At 36.6% G+C, this 20,322-nt stretch overlaps 1 protein-coding gene across 2 annotated transcripts in view; it reads right to left on the bottom strand.

Annotated features, from left to right (window-relative positions):
- KCNT2 (potassium channel, subfamily T, member 2) overlaps nucleotides 1-20,322 on the bottom strand; it is a 734,552-nt gene that overhangs the window by 232,098 nt on the left and 482,132 nt on the right. For both annotated transcript variants that reach the window (XM_006892105.1, XM_006892106.1), the window contains exon 14: nucleotides 19,235-19,343. In XM_006892105.1, coding sequence (XP_006892167.1) covers nucleotides 19,235-19,343 — 109 coding nt within the window. The remainder of the gene's footprint in view (nucleotides 1-19,234; nucleotides 19,344-20,322) is intronic.

Here is a 20,322-nt window from a genome sequence, read left to right as displayed (position 1 = left end):
ATATATAAATATTTGAGAGCTCTCTTGGCCTAGTGGTGCTTCATTGCCAAATTAAAGGCACCTAGTTTGAAATCCCCCAGACATCACCTTCTCTGTGTAAGAAAGAGGCAGCAAAGCTCCTCCTGTGCAATTGCTGCCTCTGTTAATCCCCTGGAGGTTCAGCTATGTATCAAGTTCAACTCCTCAGTATATAACAATAAGAAATATATATAAAATTTAGAATTATTCTTCTGCACCATGTTATTTGTGCTGTTATGCATCATCAAGTCAGATTTGACCCATAGGTATCATGCCAGCTTCTTTTCAAAGGCAGTAAATTGCGAGAAAAAATTTTCCATCTTTCCCGTGCATAACAGCTGGTGGATTCAAACAATGTGCCTTCATATTGGTAGTGCAACTCCTAATTACTTGGCCTCTGGTGGCTTACTGGTAATGAGATGTGCTGCCAACATTAAGGCATCCACCAGATGCTCTACAGGAGGAAAATGGGTAATTTCTTTCGTTGTGATTTAGTGCCTCTGAAAACCCACTGGAGGGCAAGCTATGAGTCATCCTTACTTTAATGTTCTACATCATAGACATTTAATGATTATTTGTTAAATCAATGAATGAGATTAAAAAAATTACTGTCTCACATGGCAGGGCATAAAATTAAATGAATTATGTAATTGACTTCTAGATGAGTTTAGAAGCTAATGATTCAACCATATATCTCTGCCAAAAACAGAGTTCTTTCCACTCTGTCACAATTATTTCCTGACAGAGACGTTTTTGATTCTAATTAGAACATATGTTTCTCAGATTTATTTTAATTGTTACTTTAATAAGGGAAATTTTTATTCATACATTTTATAATAATGATGACACATAAAACATGGTTCTGAATCTCCTACTTTGTCTTGTCTTTAAGGCATCTCTATGTTTTTCTCTCAGTATCTCTGATTCAGAATGAAGTATTCTGATGGGTATAAAAATCTTATCATTTGATGTAGATAAACAGAGGCATTAAGGGAACAAATGGGAGCAAGTATGTAGGAGATTATAAGGACAGGGCAGGATAGGATAAGTTTTGGTTGTGTTGTTCCAAGGATTGCAATGAATCATAAATGACTCAATGACATCTAACAACAGCAAAAACACCACACTTCAAAAAACAAGTCTTTTATATATTGGCAATTTTCAAAAAGAGAATTTTTAACATCACAACCTATAAAAGACATCTTCCTTGGAATGGTGAGAGTCAACAAAAGAGAGGCAAACCCTCAGCTAGCTGGATAGACACTGATTACAGCAATGGACTCAAGTATGTCAGAGATGATGATGATGGCACAGGATAGGACAGGGTTAAGGTCTGTTGTTCATAGGAACTCCATGAGTCATACTTGATTTAACAGAACCTAGCAATAATGACAATAGTTTAAATTTCATCTTGATTTCTTAGAAATGCTTTTCCACTTTAATCAATACAAATATTTCTGACAGTCTCTGGGTCTCATTTTCTACTACACTTTTTACAATTGAAATATCTTTCTATTTACTTATAATATATATAGCACATGTGAGTGGGAAACTAATCATTGGCATATTTTATTAATGGCAACAAATGATTAAAGAGCTCAGGTATGAATTGTGGTGTCAGGGATTTATTTTTCCAAATGGCTTTTCTATTCCTTGATATTTTGAGACTCTACCCTACTAAAACTCAGTTGGCTGATTAGAATATGACTATTATATCTAGTTGGGGAACACTGTCTAACAAGTAGCTGGTTTTAACATTGATAGTCAAATGTACATACATAAAATGAAGAGATCTAAGAAATAAGAGAAGGAAAAAAACCCTTACTGATCACTAGTGTTAATATATCAGATGAACTCTTAGTGAATAAATGGAATACAGTCATTTGAAGTCCCCCAAAAGTTACTTATGACTAATTGGTAAAAGAGAATCAGAATGAATGTATTAACATATAGGAAAATAATGTGTAAGGTCATAACACAATATGACATAAAAGTTGTATTTAGTTTAAGACTTTAAGAATTATAGCATTGAGTAAACTTGAGAGTTGTCCTTCAGTGTTGCCAAATCTCTGGACTACTGTAATCTTATGTAGACAGAACTTAAAATTCCTAATTTTATACTCTCTTTGTGTTCACTGGGATGGTGGAGTGCATTCTTTTCACTGTTGTATTTGTCCATCTCATTGAAGGTTTCTCTCTTTTTCTGAGATACTGTGATGCCCATTTCTAGCAGCTGATTTATTCTCATGAAAAGCAACAACCCAAATCTCACTATTCTTACTTTATAGGTACATTCATGTTATATAACTTCTGAGACCAATATGCTCTTTTCTCTAGGCCCTGGGAACTTACAGGATACCAATTGACATGTTTCGACTAACAGATATAAGCCATAATGCACTTATCAGTCTATGTCAGAAAATCAGGAGGACAAGCTGCCTGGTTGACTGACTAGAAAAGCTCCATATTTATTCTGATACTCAAGAGCAGTGATCCAACAGAATGTGGAAATTAATGGGAAAAAACCCCCCACCTCATTAATATCACATGTTAGCAAATATCACTGAAGATCACCAACAAATGATTAGAACAGTACATATACAGATAATTGTCAGAAAATAAAACTGAGTTTAGAACAGGCCATGTTACCCAGGATATCATGCTAATGTCAGATAGATCCTGACTGAAAGCAGAGAATACCAGAACAATGTATATTTGTAGTTTACTGACTATGTAAATGATAGCTATCACTAACCTTGAGAATAATTGGAATCCCAGAACACTTAATTATATTCATAAGAAACCCATCAGAAAACAAAGAAGCTATTGTCCAAATGAAGCAAGGGAACACTCCATGGTTTAAAATCAGGAAAGGTGTGTCTCAGGATTGTATCTATCTTCACGCATATTTAATCTGTATGCTGAGAATATTATTCAAGTAACTTGACTTTGTGAAGAAGAACATGGCATTGGTTTCAGAGGAAGACTCATCAACAACCTGTATTATGCAGATGACACAAACTTCTTGCTAAAAGTGAGGAGGGCTTGAAACATTTGCTGCAGAAGATCAAAGACTGAAGTCTTCAACATGGATTGCATCACAACATCAAGAACACACAAAAAAATCCTCACCACTGTACCAATAAGCAACATCATGACAGATGAAACAAAAATTGAGGTTTTTAATGATTCCTCGTACTTGGGTCCACAATCAACTTCATTGGCACCAGCAGTCAAAGATCAGGAGACATATTGCATTGGGTACATCTGTTTCAAGGGCTTCAAGTTACTGAGGAGTAATGATGTCAGTTGGAAGACTAAGCTTTCAAACCACAGTCTTTTCAATTGCTTGCTATGCATCGGAGGGCTGGACAATGAATAAGAATGACAGGATAAGAATTGATGTCTTTGAGTTGTGGTGTTGGGGTAGTATACTGAACTTGCCCTGCACTGTCAAAAGAACAAGCAGCTATGTCATAGAGAAAGTACTAGAGTCCTCCTTAGAGGCAATGGTGGTGAAACTTTGTCTCACATATCTTAAGCAAGTTGCCAGAAGAGGCTATTCCTTGAAGAGGGAAATCAAGTTTGGAAAGTTGGCAGGTCAGTAACAGAGAGAAAGAACCCCCATGAAATAGATGACATAGCGATTGAGCAATTGGCTCAAATGTGTCAGAGGTGACAGGTATTATCTTATAATGAAAGAGCAGGATAAGTTTCATATCTGTTGTTTAAAAGGTTGCTATAAGTTGTACTCGGCTCGATGAAACCTAACAACAACAACTAGAAGTCTATGGTTATTAAATATATTTTTAAACACTATCACTCATCTGATACCTTCTCTTACTCTGGGGGCTTTATTGTCACTGTTATACTTGGAGCTATGCAATTAGTAATCAAATTATCCATAGTATGGCCTGTGCTAGATAATTTTCAGGGCAGCTTCAAGACACTAGGATGGAGGACCTACAACCTGCTTCTCAGAAATGTTACGTGTCTAGCCCAGTGACATTTGAATATGAGTACCACTTAACTCTATTTATTGTATTTTCCCTTACAGACTGCTAAGGCCTTTGATGTGCCTTATTTAAAAAGATCATTTTTCAATTAAAAAGTTAAAAGCGCACTTGGATATTACATTTTGGTGATAATATGCAATGAATTGAAATATTTACCTACTCTTGAACATTTTACCTTGAGATTTGGTAAATGGTTTAATAAAACCACTTTCCCTTAAAACTGGAAAAAAATAATTAGCTGATGAAAATCTTATGAATAGCGGAAGAATATTGTTTGGTACAGTGCTGGAAGTGGAACCTGTCAAATTAGAAAGGACTCAGAATATGCTTACATATAAGATGATACTTGTCATGTTTAAAATAGACGTTAAATGAAAAGGGACAATGAAGATTTCAGGATGTACATTTGGTCTGTGATATGATAGAAAGAGGATATAATAACTAGCTGCAAACTTCCACTAACAATTGGAATGTAAAAGTGACAAAATACTAATTTAAGAAAATTGGAATTTATAAAAAGTGAAATAAAACATATAAAGATCACTGAGACATTAGCTGGAATCGACTGGTATTGGCTATTTTAAATCAGACAAGCATGTGGCCTACTATACAGCAAAAACAAAATAAAATGAAGGTCATTATATTTATAATTTTTAAAAAAGTGTTTCCAGTTGTATCCCTAAGTATAAATAGTTAGTGACAGTGTAATATGTAAACACGCAGACAGCAAGCATGTTAATATAAATATTATTTAGATGTGTTGTTGTTGTTATGTGTATTCAAGTTGCCTGCAACTCAGAGTGGCCCTATGTACAACAGCCCTGAACCCTGCTCTAACCTGAACTAACCATCTCTGATACACCTACTCCTACACTCTCAGCCACTGAGTCAACCCATATCCTCGCTATCCATCTCTTTCCAAGCATTATGTCCCTCTCCAGAACTGGTCCCTCGTGGCAATATGCTAAAAGTATGCCAAGCGGAGGTTCAAAATCTTGCCTCCAAAGAGCAGCCTGGTTTCACACTCTCCAGGACAGACCCTTCTCCAGCACCACGTCCCAAAGGTTTTGATTCTTCTTCTGTCATCCTTCATCATTGATGAGTTCTCTGATGCACAGCAAATAATTGCAGAGACCATGGCCTGGATCTACAGCAACTTAGTCTCTAGGCTGATATCATGGCTCTTCAGTACTCTGAACAAGACCCTGAGAGCAGATTTTTTTCCAGTGCAATTCATTTTTTGATTTTCTGACTCCTGGTGCCAATAATATTGACTGTGGAGCCTAGTAAGCTGTAATTGTTAACAACACCAATCTCTTCTCCATCTGTTGTGGTGCTGCCCATTGGCTCAGTATTGAAAACTTTTGACTTCTTGATGTCAAGCTTTAATCCATATTGAAGGCTACAGTCCTTGATCTTTTGCAGCAAATGCCTCAGGCTCTCCTCATTTTCAGCAAGCAAGGTTTTATTATCTGCATAATGCAGGTTGTTGATGAGTCTTCCTGCAATCCTGATACCACATTCCTCCTTACGGAGCCCAACTTCCTGGATGGTCTATTCCATACATAATTCCACACTTCAATTGAAAAGGAATGGAGGTAGAAAGCATCTCTGGCATATACTTTTACTGATTTTGAACCATGCAGTGTTTCATACATCAACTATTAATAAAAAAATTAAAGATGTTTACCAGCCTTTATTGTTGTTTTTGTTGTTATGTGCTTTCAAGTCACTTGTGACACATAGCAACCCCATGTACAACAACTCTGAACCCTCTTATCCTGAATCAATCTCAATGCCTCTGACATGCCTATCCCCATTACCTCAGTTACTGTGTCAATCCAACTCATCTGGGGTTTTCCTATCTTATGCTGTTCTTCCACCTTTCAAAGCATGATGTCTTTCTCCAAGGACTGGTCCTTACTGGCCACATGCCCCAAATATGTGAAGTAGAGCTTCAAAATCCTTGCCTAAAGAGCAGATTCATTTCACCCTCTCCAGTGCAGAATTGTTAGTTCTCTTAGCAATCTGTGGTATGTCCAATACCCCAGTACCACAACTCAAAGGCATTCTTCTATCATCTTCAGTTATTTTCCAGCCATGATGCAGAGAAAGATGTGTAGTCTCCAGTGTGATGTATAGCCTTTGAAAACCTGCTAGAGTGTGAGCTATGAACAGAGCAATAATAATATGCATATATACTTACAAATCTTAGCATCTTGTAATTGATTAGACATGTAGATATGATGCAAAATTAATTATTGATGATTGTGAGGTAAATGTTGTAAAGAGAGATGTAACACTGATACCTGGCATAACTATGGTCTTGGTGATAGAAACGACACTTTGAATTACATAATGTTACAAGACAAACAATCATTGTAAATACATTCCCCCCTTGCAATATAGCTAAGGGTTATACATGGATTTTACTGTAGTAGAGTCAATTTCAACTCTTAGCAAGCCTCCATTGTGTTTCCACCTTTCTCTTATGGAGCAGCTGGTTGAATAGAATCAGTGACCCTTCAGTTAGCAGTACAACACATAACAAACTAGACCACCAGAGCTCCTACCAGATGGAATATATAACAATAAATGAAAATAAATCTGTGCCAAGAAATAATGGAGAACCTCAATATCATCAGTCAAAACAAGGTTAGAGACAGACTGTAGAACAACCAATTGTTCATATGCAAGTTTGAGTTAAAGCTGGAAAAAATTAAACAAGCCCATGAAAATCAAAATGTGACGCTGAGTATATTCCACATGCGTTTAGAAAGTCTCTGTTAGGAATAGATTTGAGGTTTTCTACATGAATGACCTAAGACTAGACAAAAAAATCAAATGATCAAAGGTATCATATATAAAGAAAGCAATAATAAAAAAAATTTTAATTTATTATAGATGTTATTGTTGTTGTTGTTGTTGTTATGTGCCGTTGAGTTGCTTGTGACTCACAGAGACCCTATGTACAACAGCCCTAAATTCTGCATATCCTGTGCCAATCACACTGTCTCTGATACACCCATCCCAATTACCCCAATCACTGAATAAATGGAACTCATAGAGGGCCTTCTCATCCTGCACCCTCCCTCCACTGTACCAAGCATGATGTCTCTCTCCAAGGACTGGTCACTGCTTACAACATGTCCAAAGTATGTTAGACGGAGCCTCAGAAGCCTTGCCTCCAAGGAGCCGCCCGGTTTGACGCTTCCAGGATGAATCTGTTCGTTTTCCTAGCAGTCCATGGTACCCTCAATACTCTTCTCCAGCACCACAGCTCAAAGGCATCAATTCTCCTTCTATCCTCCTTAGTCATTGTCCAACTCTCTGATGCATAACAAGTGATTGCAAAGACCCTGGCCTGTATCAGATGCACCTTAGTCTCCAGAGAGACACCATTGCTCTTCAGTACTTTGGAGAGGTCCCAGCATACTTTCCCATTACATGTTTTCATTTCCTGGCTACTGGTGCCAAGAGTGTTGACTGCTGAGCCAAGCAAACTAAAGTTGTGTACAATCTCAATCTCTTCACCATCCATTCTGATGCTGCCAACTGGTCCAGTGGTGAGAATCTTTGCCTTCTTGACATTGAGTCTCAATCCATATAGTAGGCTGCAGTCCTTGACACTCTGCAGCAAGTGCTTCAGGTCCTCTTCAGTTTCAGCAAGCAGGGTAGTGTCATCTGCATAACGCAGATTGTTGATAGATCTACCACAAAACTTGACCTCACATTCCTCCTCATAGAGCCCAGTCTCCCGGACAATCTGTTCTGCATACAGGTTGAAAAGGTATAGAGACAGGACACATCTCTGGCGTATGCCCTTCCCAATTTTGAACCATGCAGTGTTGCCCTGCTCTGTTCTGATGACTACCTCTTGGTCCAAGTATAGGTTTCACATTAGCACGATTAAATGTTCTGGGATTCCCATTCTTCTCAGAGTCAGCCACAGTTTGTTATGATCCACACAGTCAAACGCCTTTGCATAGTCAATAAACACAGATATACATTCCTCTGGTATTCCCTGCTTTCAGTCAAGATCCATCTAACATTAGCTACAATATCCCTAGCAACACAACCTCTTCTAAACCCAGCCTGGACTTCTGGCAGTTCTCTGCTGATGTGCTGCTCCAGTCGTTTTTGGATAATCTTCAGTAGAATCTTCTTCCTTGCATGTGAAATTAATGATATTGTTCTATAGTTTCCACACTCTGTTGGGTCACCCTTCTTTGGGATGGGAACAAATATAGATCTCTTCCAGTCAGTTGGCCAAGTGGTTGTTCTCCAGATTTCTTGGCACAACTTGGTGAGCACATCCAGGGCAGCATCTGTTAGCTGAAATATGTCAATTGGTATACCATCTATTCCCTGGGACTTATTTTTTGACATTTCCTTCAAAGCAGCTTGAAGTTCTTCCTTCATCACCATAGGCTCTTGCTCATATGTTATTTCATTAAGTTCTTCTGTATCTGTCAATTCCTTTCGATACAGTGACTCCATATATTCGTTCTATCTTCTTTTAATACTTCCTGAATCATTTAACATTCTGCCCAAGCATCCTTGATTATAGCAACTGGAGGTTTGAATTTGTTCTTCAGTTCCTTGAGGTCAAGAAATGCTGAGAGAGTTTGGTTCTTTTGATTTTCTGACTCTAGCTCCTTGTACATTTCATTGTAATATTATATTTCATTATCCTATGCTGCCTTTTGGAATCTTCTATCCAACTCTTTAGTATCTTGAATTCTTCCTTCTGCTTTGGCTTCTCTGCACTCCAGTGCAATTTTCAGAGTCTCTTCTGACATCCATTTAGGTCTTCACTTCCTCTTCTGTGTTTGGAATGACTGTTTGCACTCTTCCTGGATGATACCCTTGATATCCTCCCACAAATCTGGTCTTGGCTTATTAGTGTTCAAGGCTTCAAACCTGTTCCTGAGATGGTTTTGAAATGTAGGTGGAATAGACTCAAATTCATATTTTGGTTCCCATGGACTTGGTTTAATTTTCCTCAGCTTCAGCTTGAACTTGAATATGAGACTCTGAATTTTCCTTTCAAATGTAAAGTAACTAAAGGGAATGGAAGAAATGATGGAGTAAAAGTGCTAAGTCGATGATCTCAAAGGATAGTATGAGAAAATATGTGTATTCTGATGAAATGTGCAAAGAACCTGAGTTAGAAAAATCAAAAGAAAATAACAATTTCTGAATTTTTCAAACTAAACTAATTTACAAACAAGTAATATTATAATTTATAGTTGTAATAATGAAGACTTCAATAATGAATTAGGCAAGAATCATCAAAACAAAAATAGAAAAAAAAGTAAAAAAATCACTAACGAAAAGACTGGTCAAATATTTAAAAAAGCAGTATATAATCAGGAAGTAACTGTACTGAATCAATAAAAGCAAGCTCATGACAACACTGGAGGGGTGAAATTCCTCCAGGAATTAACAGAATGAAAGACAATTGAATGGTTTAAACAGATGCAAAGCTGGAAGCATTGATTTATCTAACCAGGAAATTTGGAAAAGAATTTCCTAACCAGAAATTATCAATCCAAATCACTAGTATTAAATGCAAATAAACTTTCTGAAGATAACAAAACAATTATTGCAACAATACTTAAAGAACTGTCAGACATTCAAGCTGGATTAAAAATAGGATGTGAAACAATAAACATCATTGGTTATGTCAGAAGCATATTGGGTAAAAGTAAAAACCAGAAAGATATTTCCTGTGTTTTAGCTATCTCTTAACTATGCATAGGATTTGATTGTGACAATTACAAAATATTTTGGGTAATATTGAGAAGAACGGGAACTCCAGACACTCAATTCTCTTTGTGGAACTGATGTTGTTGTTGTTCTTATGTGCCATCGAGTCGCCTGCGACTCATAGCGACCCTATGTACAACAGCCCTAAACTCCGCTCTGTCCTGTGCCAATTGCACTGTCTCTGACACTCCCATCCCAATTATCCCAGTCACTGAATCCATCCACCTCATAGAGGGCCTTCCTCTCCTGCGCTGCCCCTCCACCCTCCCAAGCATGATGTCCCTCTCCAAGGACCAGTCTCTCACTACATGTCCAAAGTAAGTTAGACGGAGCCTCAGAATCCTTGCCTCCAAGGAGCTACCCGGTTTAACCCTCTCCAGGACAAATCTATTTGTTTTCCTAGCAGTCCATGGTATTCTCAATACTCTTCTCCAGCACCACAGCTCAAAGGCATCAGTTGTGTGGAACTGATAGTCAGACCAAATGCTTTCATTCAGCAGAACAAAGGAACTTTTCATAGTGTGAAACCGGGAAATATGAGTGCCAGGATTATATTATTTCACTGCATTCATTCAAATAATTTGAATAAACAAATAATTTGAAAAGTTAGACTATATGAAGAATATGATATCTGTAATAATCCAAAAATTAAAAACTTGCTTTCTGATATTTAAAAGAACTATTCATTCTGTAACAATGAAAAACATAAATATTAAAAAAGGACAGTTATTTTTGTTATGTGCCATTGAGTTGAATACAGCTCATAGTGACCCGATGAACAAGAGATTTGATCCCTGTTCTATCCTGTGTTATCCTCAACATCTCTGTCACAATTGAGCCCATTGCTCTGTCATTTCTGTTGTTCTTAGACATTGTCCAACTCTCAGGTGCATAGCAAGCAATTGAGAATACTATGGTTTGGATTGAGTGCACCTTAGCCTTTAAATGAATATCGTTGCTTCTTGAGCATTCTGAATAGGTCCCTGATAACATATTTTCCTAATGTGACTCCTCTTTTGATTTCATGATTATACATACCAAGGGTGTTGATGGTGGATCAATGCAAGATAAAATTTTTAACAATTCCATCTCTTCTCTATCTTTCTTCATTTTTCTATTGGTCTGGTGGTGAGAACTTTGTTTTGTTTTAATATTAGGATGTTAGAAGCATTAAAATAAAAGATGAATGACAGAAAGCTATAAACTTCTATATTAAGTACAGATCAACAACAACCATCACCAAAATCCCCCCAAACCTTTCAAATCTAAACAGGTAAACAGCATCATGATAAGTAGGGAAAATATTGAAATTGTTTAAGATTTTATTTTACTTAAATCTACAATTGATGCTCATTAGAACAGCAATTTTTAATAAAACTAAATAATGTATTTGTATTGTACTGATCAGTTGTAAAAGGGTACATTAAAATATTAAAAAGCAAAGACTTAAAGGGTAAAAGCTCAATAATATTATCTACTGCTCTCTTTAATTTATTTAAAGTGGAGAAATTGAGTTTATTTTATTGCAATATTAGCCTAAAATTGGCTTTTTTTAGCCATTATTATTTTAGCCCCCTCTGGTCTCCAGCACCTTTACTGCAGACATACAGTCTTGCAAACTATCAATAGCTATAAGAGTAGGATAAGAGAGAGAGTGCTTCCCAAAATGGGTGGCAAGACATGGAGTAGTCTGGAGCAAATGAGAGTGAGAAACTGGTGGTGAGACCCTGGCGGTGGTGGAGAGACAGTGGCACTGCTATGGAGAAACCATGGCAACGTGTAACCAGAGTAACCCTGAGATAAAAGGTCACAGTTTAAGGTTCTGCTGTGCTTGCTGGAGAAGCTGATATATAATTGTTTTGAGGCAAACCTTGCTAGATGATTAAGGTAACCAGAGGTTTCCTGAATTTGTGTTGCTGAACTGAAAACTGAGCCTGGATTAATTGAAGAATTGTGCTTTGGACCTGCTCAGCTAAAACCTGGATTTGCACGGGGTAATATTCTTTGACTCCTCCACTCACCAACTTATTTCTCTAATAAACTCTATTCTAGGTATCACAACTGTGAGTAAAGTCTGGGAGTAACAATAAATAAATGAATCTCCTGCTAGAGGCACCATGGGGGCTGCACTAAGGGCTTTCTATCTTCTTTTTTGCTCTAAGGTAGTGAGGGACTTTGCGATTTTTACTCCCTCTGGCCCTTTCAGAGAGACATCATGGCCTTGTACTCTCATGTCCTATTTTCGGCTCTCTAGACAATTATATAATTTTATTTTCAATTACTGTTATCATGATACTTGCGTAAGGCATTTCCCAAGATAATTAAAAATTTTCCTATTATACAACCTATTTCAGCTCCTAAGTGTGTTCTTTTATTATGAAATTATTATATTTAGGCTCCTAAATTATTTCATCAAGTAATAATTGCTCAAGGGCAAGACTGAAAACAGTCTGTTAATAACGAATAATTCTTAACTTGTCAATTAATATAATAATTCAAAAAACTTATACAAATTCCATTAAGCAGTAATATATTTGTTGTTTGTTGTTGTTGTTATGTGCTGTCGAGTCGTTTGCGACTCATAATGACCCTATGTACAACAGCCCTAAACCCTGCTCTATCCTGTGCCAATCTCATTGCCTCTGACACACCCATCCCAATTACCCCAGTCACTGAATCAATCCACCTCATAGAGGGTCTTCCCCTCCTGTGCTGTCCCTCCACTCTGCCCAGCATGATGTTCCTCTCCAAAGACCTGTCTCTCCTTACAACATGTCCAAACTATGTCAGGCGAAGCACCGGAATCCTTGCCTCTAAGGAGCAGCCTGGTTTAACCCTCTTTAGGTGAATCTATTTGTTTTATTGGCAGTCCATGGTACATTCAGTACTCTTTCCCAGCACCACAGCTCAAAGGCGTCAATTCTCCTTCTATCCTCCCTAGTCATTGTCCAACTCTCTGATGCATAACAAGCGATTGCAAATACCATGGCCTATATCAGGCGCACCTTAGTCTCCAGAGCGACACTGTTGTTCCTGAGTACTTTAGAGAGGTCCCTAACAGCAGACTTCCCCATCGCGATACGCTTTTTGATTTCCTGACTGCTGGTGCCAAGAGTGTTGATTGTGGAGCCGAGCAAACTGAAGCTGTGAACAATCTCAATCTCTTCGCCATCCATCCTGATGCTACCGATTGGTCCAGTGGTGAGAATTTTTGTCTTCTTGACATTGAGCCTCAGTCCATATTGAAGGCTGCAGTCCTTGACCCTCTGCAGTAAGTGCATGAGGTCCTCCTCAGTTTCAGCGAGCAGGGTTGTGTCATCTGCATAATGCAGATTGATGATAGATCGTCCACCAATCCTAATGCCACGCTTCTCCTCATAGAGCCTAGCCTCTTGGATAATCTGCTTTGCATACAGGTTGAAAAGGTATGGAGATAGGACACATCCCTGGCGTACGCCCTTCCCAATTTTGAACCAGGCAGTGTTTCCCTGCTCTGTTCTGACCACTGTCTCTTGGTCCAAGTATAGGTTTCGCATCAGCACGATTAAATGTTCTGGGATTCTCATTCTTCTCAGAGTCAGCCAGTTTGTTATGATCCATGCAGTTAAACGCCTTTGCATAATCAATGAAACACAGATAGACATTCTTCTGGTATTCTCTGCTTTCAGCTGAGATCCATCTAACATCAGGTACAATATCCCTAGTACCACGACCCCTTCTAAACCCAGCCTGGACTTCTGGCAGTTCTCTGCTGATGTGCTGTTGCAGTCGTTTTTGGATAATCTTCAGTAGAATCTTGCTTGCATGTGAAATCAATGATATTGTTCTGTAGTTTCCACACTCAGTTGGGTCGCCATTCTTTGGAATGGGAACAAATATAGATCTCTTACAGTCAGTTGGCCAAGTAGTTGTTCTCCAGATTTCTTGGCACAACTTGGTGAGCACATCCACAGAAGCATCTGTTAGCTGAAATATGTTAATTGGTATACCATCTATTCCGGGGGCCTTATTTTTTGCTATTTCCTTCAAAGCAGCTTGAACTTCTGCCTCCATCACCATAGGCTCTGGCTCAAATGCTATTTCATTAAATTCTTCTGTATCTGCCAATTCCTTTCGATACAATGACTCAGTATATTCCTTCCATCTTCTTTTAATACTTCCTGGATCATTTAACATTCTGCCTAAAGCATCCTTGATTGTAGCAACTCGAGGTTTGAATTTGTTCTTCAGTTCCTTGAGCTTAAGAATTGCTGAGCGAGGTCGGCCCTTTTGATTTTCTGACTCTAGCTCCTCGCACATTTCATTGTAGTATTTTGCTTTGTCATTCCATGCTGCCTTTTGGAATCTTCTGTTCAGCTCTTTAGTGTCTTGGATTCTTCCTTGTGCTTTGGCTTCTCTACATTCCAGTGCAATCTTCAGAGTTTCTTCTGACATCCATTTTGGTCTTTTCTTTCTCTTCTGTCTTTGTAATGACCACCTGCACTCTTCCTGGATGTAATATATTAGAGATGCTAAATTAAGTAGATTGGATAATTTATATTTTTATTCAAGTTTGTGAGCAAAGATGGAATTGAAGTGCCAACTTCCTAAATTCTTAGATTGTATCATATTTAAGGCATAGTCCACCAGTTGAGTTGTGCTACTAACTCCTAATTTGTACTTATCTGACTGTTCAAATCCTCCAGTCGCACAACAGAAAAAAGATGGACAATCTCCTCCAGTGAATTTTCCTTCTTCTGGAACTGGGCTGTAGGGTCAGCACATATTGTTTTAACTCCACACCATTGAGTTTTGGTTGTGTGCTTTGCTTTCTTTTTTTTTTCCTTTAAGTGCTCTTTGTGATCCAAAAAAGGTGAACTATCATATAAATTAAATTGTAAAGGAAATTTGAAGTTATTAAACAAACCATAAAGTATACATTTGTGGAAGATTTGAAAAAAACGAGAACTTAATTTGTATTTCTAGTGTAAATAGTTATTGATAAAACATGCTCTAATGAATTATTTTGTACTGTATTCACTTTTTTTTGACCATGTGACCAAGTCTTGTATTACACATCCGTTTTTCAATTTCCTTAATCTCTTTGTACGCAGGCAATAGTAAAGTGTTCTGCTTAACATATTCAAACTTATAAATTTGATAGTTGTTTAAAGAAGGGAAAAATATTCTTAAAGCAAAATTAACCAGGAGGCCAATGCATCTGCCGGCATCCAAGAACATGGAGATGAACATGATAGACAGACTGTCCCCCATCTGAACCTTCATTCACCGCCATTCAATAAGCCTTTTGCAGGCCCAGATCAGCAGCATATTTCTTGCCATCAATCATGAGATGTCCAAGAAGGCTCTTATCATCATCTTCTGCTACAGAAATCTGGGTAATAGATTTCTTAGGTATCACCAGAAAATGTATTGGTGCTTGAGGTGAAATGTCATGAAAAGCGAGGCACCACTCATCTTCAAAAAGGATTTTGGCTGGGATTTCTTTCCAGATTATCTTCCCGAAGATTGTATCGCCACCAGGCCGGGTAGTTTGAGCCTTGGCGATCTCATCTACCATCTCGGTCTCCCTCCTACTCCACAGCTCCGGTCCCTGAGAAGCACCGGAGGAGGAAGGAGTGGGAGAGCTCGAGAGAGGCGGGAGCACGCGGCCAAACCTGCATGGGGACCGCTGTCTGCGCTCCCCTATTTTGTACTGTATTTACTTTTAAGAAGATCCAGTCGTATACTGCATTCTGTGTTTTGCTGCTAATTCAAAGGGTGGCAGTTCAATCCACCTGCCATTCTATAAGAAATGGGGGGGGGGCAATCTGTTCCTGTTAAGATTTACATCCTCACAAATCTGATGGAGGGTTCCTATTAGCCAGAATAGATTCAAAAGTAATATATATTTTATTTTTCAAGCTGCTTTCAATTTATTTTGTGAGCCATTAAATCCAAATAACAATTACTCATTACTACCTACAGAATACTGTATTATACTAAGTCCAAATAAAGACACAAAAATTGAGAGATATACTAATTGTGATATAATCTTAATTGTTTTCAAAAGTTAAAACTTATGTTAGCAAATGATTTCATTAACTCCCAGGGACATAGTCAAAAGAAATGAAAACATATACCCACTCAAAACCTATACATAAATGTTCACAGTAGCATTATTCATAACATTGAAAATAACCCAAATATACATTCACTGCAGATTGAATAAATAAAATTTAACAAATATGCACAATGAAATGTACCTAAATCACTAAAAGTAATAAAGCAATGATGCATGTTAAATTATGAAGAATCTTCCAAATCTTATGCTAAGTGTTAAAAGTCAGTTAAAGAGAAGATCGCCTAGTGCTTTTCTAATTATATGAAATTTCTGCAGTAGGAAATCATATAAAAACATAAATGTTTAGTTATATAGGACTAAGGAGATGAGGAAAGATCAAGGAATGAACATGAAACGGTATTGATTTTTTTTCTTTAGAAATAAAATATCAATGACTACACATAATGAATACACTAAAAACCCACAATAGTGTACATTTTAAACAGTTGAATTACGTGGCACGTGAATTCCATATCAATAATAACTGCTTGAAAAAGTCATACAGTTGTGAAATTATTTTTCAGGTTCATCTGTACATGACATATTTAATTATGTAATGAAAATATCTTCAATAATACTTCTTAATAAGACAAAATTTCACTAGAATATTTTGAGGAAAGTTCTCTTCTAAGGGTCACTGACATTCTAAACTTCCTACCAGCACAATTTGTTCACCAGGCAATTCTATAAATCATTAAAAACTATTTACCAGGATTTTGGCAAATTAACTTTAGCTTTAGTCTATGAGTAATAAGTTGTTTTAAAAAGTGTCAACAGATCTTTTTATTATTTGTACAATAAGCCACTGGTCCAGATACCCAACCTATAATTGTACCATTCCTGAGAAAGATCAACGCTTGTAAAAACTTCTAAAAAGGTTCCTTTGATTGGTGTGAAAGTAATTGTCTACTATTTCATTAAATTACATCAAAATTCCTGAGCATGTCTTTAACAGAAATAAATTTATTATAAACCTTAAAACAGATTTTCTGAAGAAATTATTGTTCTAATAGAGACATAACTAGAAGAATGATGGAAATATACTTTACAATTCTATTTAAATTATCAACTTAAGCCATCAAACATCAAAATCTAAGAAAGAATTTTCTTTTACTTGAATTTATTTGACTTAGCATTTTATCTAAATAACATCAACCAACTGATTAAGCTTAAAAAACCATAACAATCACTGTGGAATTTGTCTGAAATATCAAATCTTTGCCTCAAAAACAAGTTGAAGATAGAGGAAAAGTACAAAATGCATTTATGTTCATATTGTTCTTCAAGTGAAAAATCACTTGTAAAATTTATGATATTCTCTCAAAACAAATAAGAAAATATTTTACTGATTTAACTTCTTATATATACCTTAAAATACATGTAAAACTAGGCGTTTCCTATAAACTCTATTGTACATTACACTGTTGTATAAAATTACTTTGCCTTAATCTTCCAGTGAATATAAAATTGTAATTTTGAGATTATTTTAATTTCTCAAAGTTGTAATTTTGAGGCATTATCTATGTATCTTTAAAATAAAACCCTGAAGCACAGAAAAAAATGAGTTTGAGATATATACTATTGAGAAAAAAGAATTACTTTCTTTAAAAATTATTTGTTACACCTTATCTGCCTATGGTCAACTGGTTTTTTACAAGAAGATGAAATCAGTTAACTGGGGAAATGACAACCTTTTTAACAAATGGTGTTGGCAAAATTGGAAAACTATCTGTAGAAAACTCAAGCAAGATCCACACCTCACTCCATAAACAAAACCCAGCTCAAAGTGGATCAAGTACCTAGGACTAAAACCAAGGACTATAAACTTCATTAAAGAAAAGCTTGAAAGAACCCTAGAAGCCCTAATCCACAACATAAACAGTCTTCCAAGCATCCTGAAAAATTTACAACCAGGAGAGGATAAAATAGATGAATGGGACCTTCTAAGAATAAATCCCTTTGTACATCCAAAAACTTCTCCAACAGGGTAAAAAGGGAACCCACAGACTAGGAAAAAATATTTGGAAATGACATGTCTGATAAGGGACTTACTTAAGCACCGCAACAAGATAAAGGTAAATAAACCAATAGAAAAATGGGCACAGGATATGAACAGACACTTCACCAAAGAAGACATTCAGATGGCAAACAAACACATGAAGAAATATTCAAAATCCCTAGTTCTAAGAGAGATGAAAATAAAAACATCTATGAGATATCATCTTACACCAGTAAGAACAGCAATATTCAACAGAGCAGCAAACAAGAAATGCAGATAAGGTTGTGGAGGAACTGGAACCCTTATTCACTATTGGTGGGAGTGTAAAATGGTGCACCCACTGAGTCCAGCAGTATGGTGCTTTATTTTAAATTATTTTAAAAATTAGAAATACCATCTGACCCAGCAAATCCACTACTGGGAATATACCCTAAAGAAACCATAATTGCCACCCAAGCAGATATATGCACCCCTATGCTTATTGCTGCTTTGTTTACAATAGCAAAGAGTTGGAAACAATCCAACTGCCCATTAACAAATGAATAGATTGAGAAGCTGTGGTATACACACACAATGGAAAACTATGCTGCATTGAAAAACAAAGAACTCATTAAATATTATACAAAACGGGTGACCCTGGAGAACATTATGCTGAGTGAAATATCTCAGCTACCAAAGTGCACATAGTGCCATTGTTGTAAAATAAGACTGACATTGGGGTTGAGGAGAACCTAAGAAAAGAGGGATAAATAATGTATACTGTATTGAAACAGATGAGGGAAAGAAGTGTTTAAAAAGGAATATAGGATTAGGTATTATTTTCATAACAAGAGTACAGAAAAAGAAATGCATAGTAAAGTGGACTTTGGACTTTTTCTTTTCAAAGAGAAAAAAAGAACTGGGCTGGGGGAAAGGGTTGGCAGGGAGGAAAATGTGTTACAATGAATGAATTGGGAAAAAATTAAATGGAAAGAGTATGCTGTAAAAAATATGTATGTTGTATTAAAAAATAATTCAAAAAATTTATTTGTTGCACAAATACTAACTTCCCAAATAGTAGCCATATCTAAACCTTGATACTGACAAATAAAGTCAAAGTTAACAGTAAGAATCTAGGATTTTTAAAAAGTCTACTGTGAAAACATAGCAAAACATTAGCAATTTGTTTATAGGCCATAGACCCCCAACAAATAAAGATAACCCACATAAATACAAAGAAATATAGAAAAGTATACTTTAACTTAACTGGTTTTTTTTTCTAATCATAGAACTGAACTTTTCTTTTTAAATAAAATCTGTAATTAATTCATTAAAAAATATACTTACTGCCCTCGAGAGGTATGAACCAGTAGTGTAATAAGTGTAGATGTTGCTGGGCATATACAATTTAAAGCCAACATGGCATATTTAAACTCTTCTTCACAGACAACATGATCTGTTTATAATAAAAAGATAAATTAGGACAGTTAACTTTGGGAGAGTAAGATTTAAAAAAAAATATTTTTAAAAACAACTAATGACAGCAAACATTCAGTATAAAACATTTATTTTAGAGATGTTTTACATGAACACTTTGGTCTCTAAGAAGACTATATCAAATGAGTGAGAATAATAGATGATGAATTATGTGACTGAAGGGGAGAAATTTTCTGTTCTCAATCATATTTTTAATAAAACTGGGAGTTTTGGCAAGTTACTTGATCTTTCTATGCATCATGTGTACAAAGAGAGAAGGGAATAGTGATGAGGTGCAATCTGAAAAATAAAAATACAACTAGTACTTTAAGTTTTATCATTGAAATATCTTTCTGTTCTGATAATAGCACAGTATGTTATCAGACTTTAAAGAAACAGTTTTTTGTTTGTATGAAATCCCTACCCCTATAGCTAAGGAATCCTGGTGGCATAATGGATAACATGTTGAACTGCTAACTGTTTGAATCCACACATTTCCCAACAGGAGATGGATGGGCAATCTCTTCCTATAACGTTTTACAGTCTCGGAAACCAGATGGAGCATCACCATGAATCAGAATCAAAGGGATAGGATTGAGGTTTTGCTTTAACCATAATGCATAACATTTTAACAAGTCATTATTGAAAGCATTGATAATATTTATTTGCCTTGCATATAAATAGGTTTTATATAGTTAAAACAGCTATACTATCAACCAAAATTGGAATAAATGCTGAATATATATGTCTATATATGACTGTTGTTGTTGTTATGTGCCGTCGAGTCGCCTGCAACTCATAGTGACCCTGTGTACAACAGCCCTAAACTCTGCTCTGTCCTGTGCCAATCGCACTGTCTCCGACACTCCCATCCTGATTATCCCAGTCACTGAATCAATCCACCTCATAGAGGGCCTTCCTCCCCTGCGCTGTCCCTCCACCCTCCCAAGCATGATGTC

Source organism: Elephantulus edwardii, unplaced genomic scaffold (genome assembly GCF_000299155.1).
Source record: "Elephantulus edwardii isolate Elephantulus edwardi_28Jun2011 unplaced genomic scaffold, EleEdw1.0 scaffold00110, whole genome shotgun sequence".
Classification (NCBI taxonomy): domain Eukaryota; kingdom Metazoa; phylum Chordata; class Mammalia; order Macroscelidea; family Macroscelididae; genus Elephantulus; species Elephantulus edwardii.
This window is presented reverse-complemented; position numbering and strand designations above follow the sequence as displayed.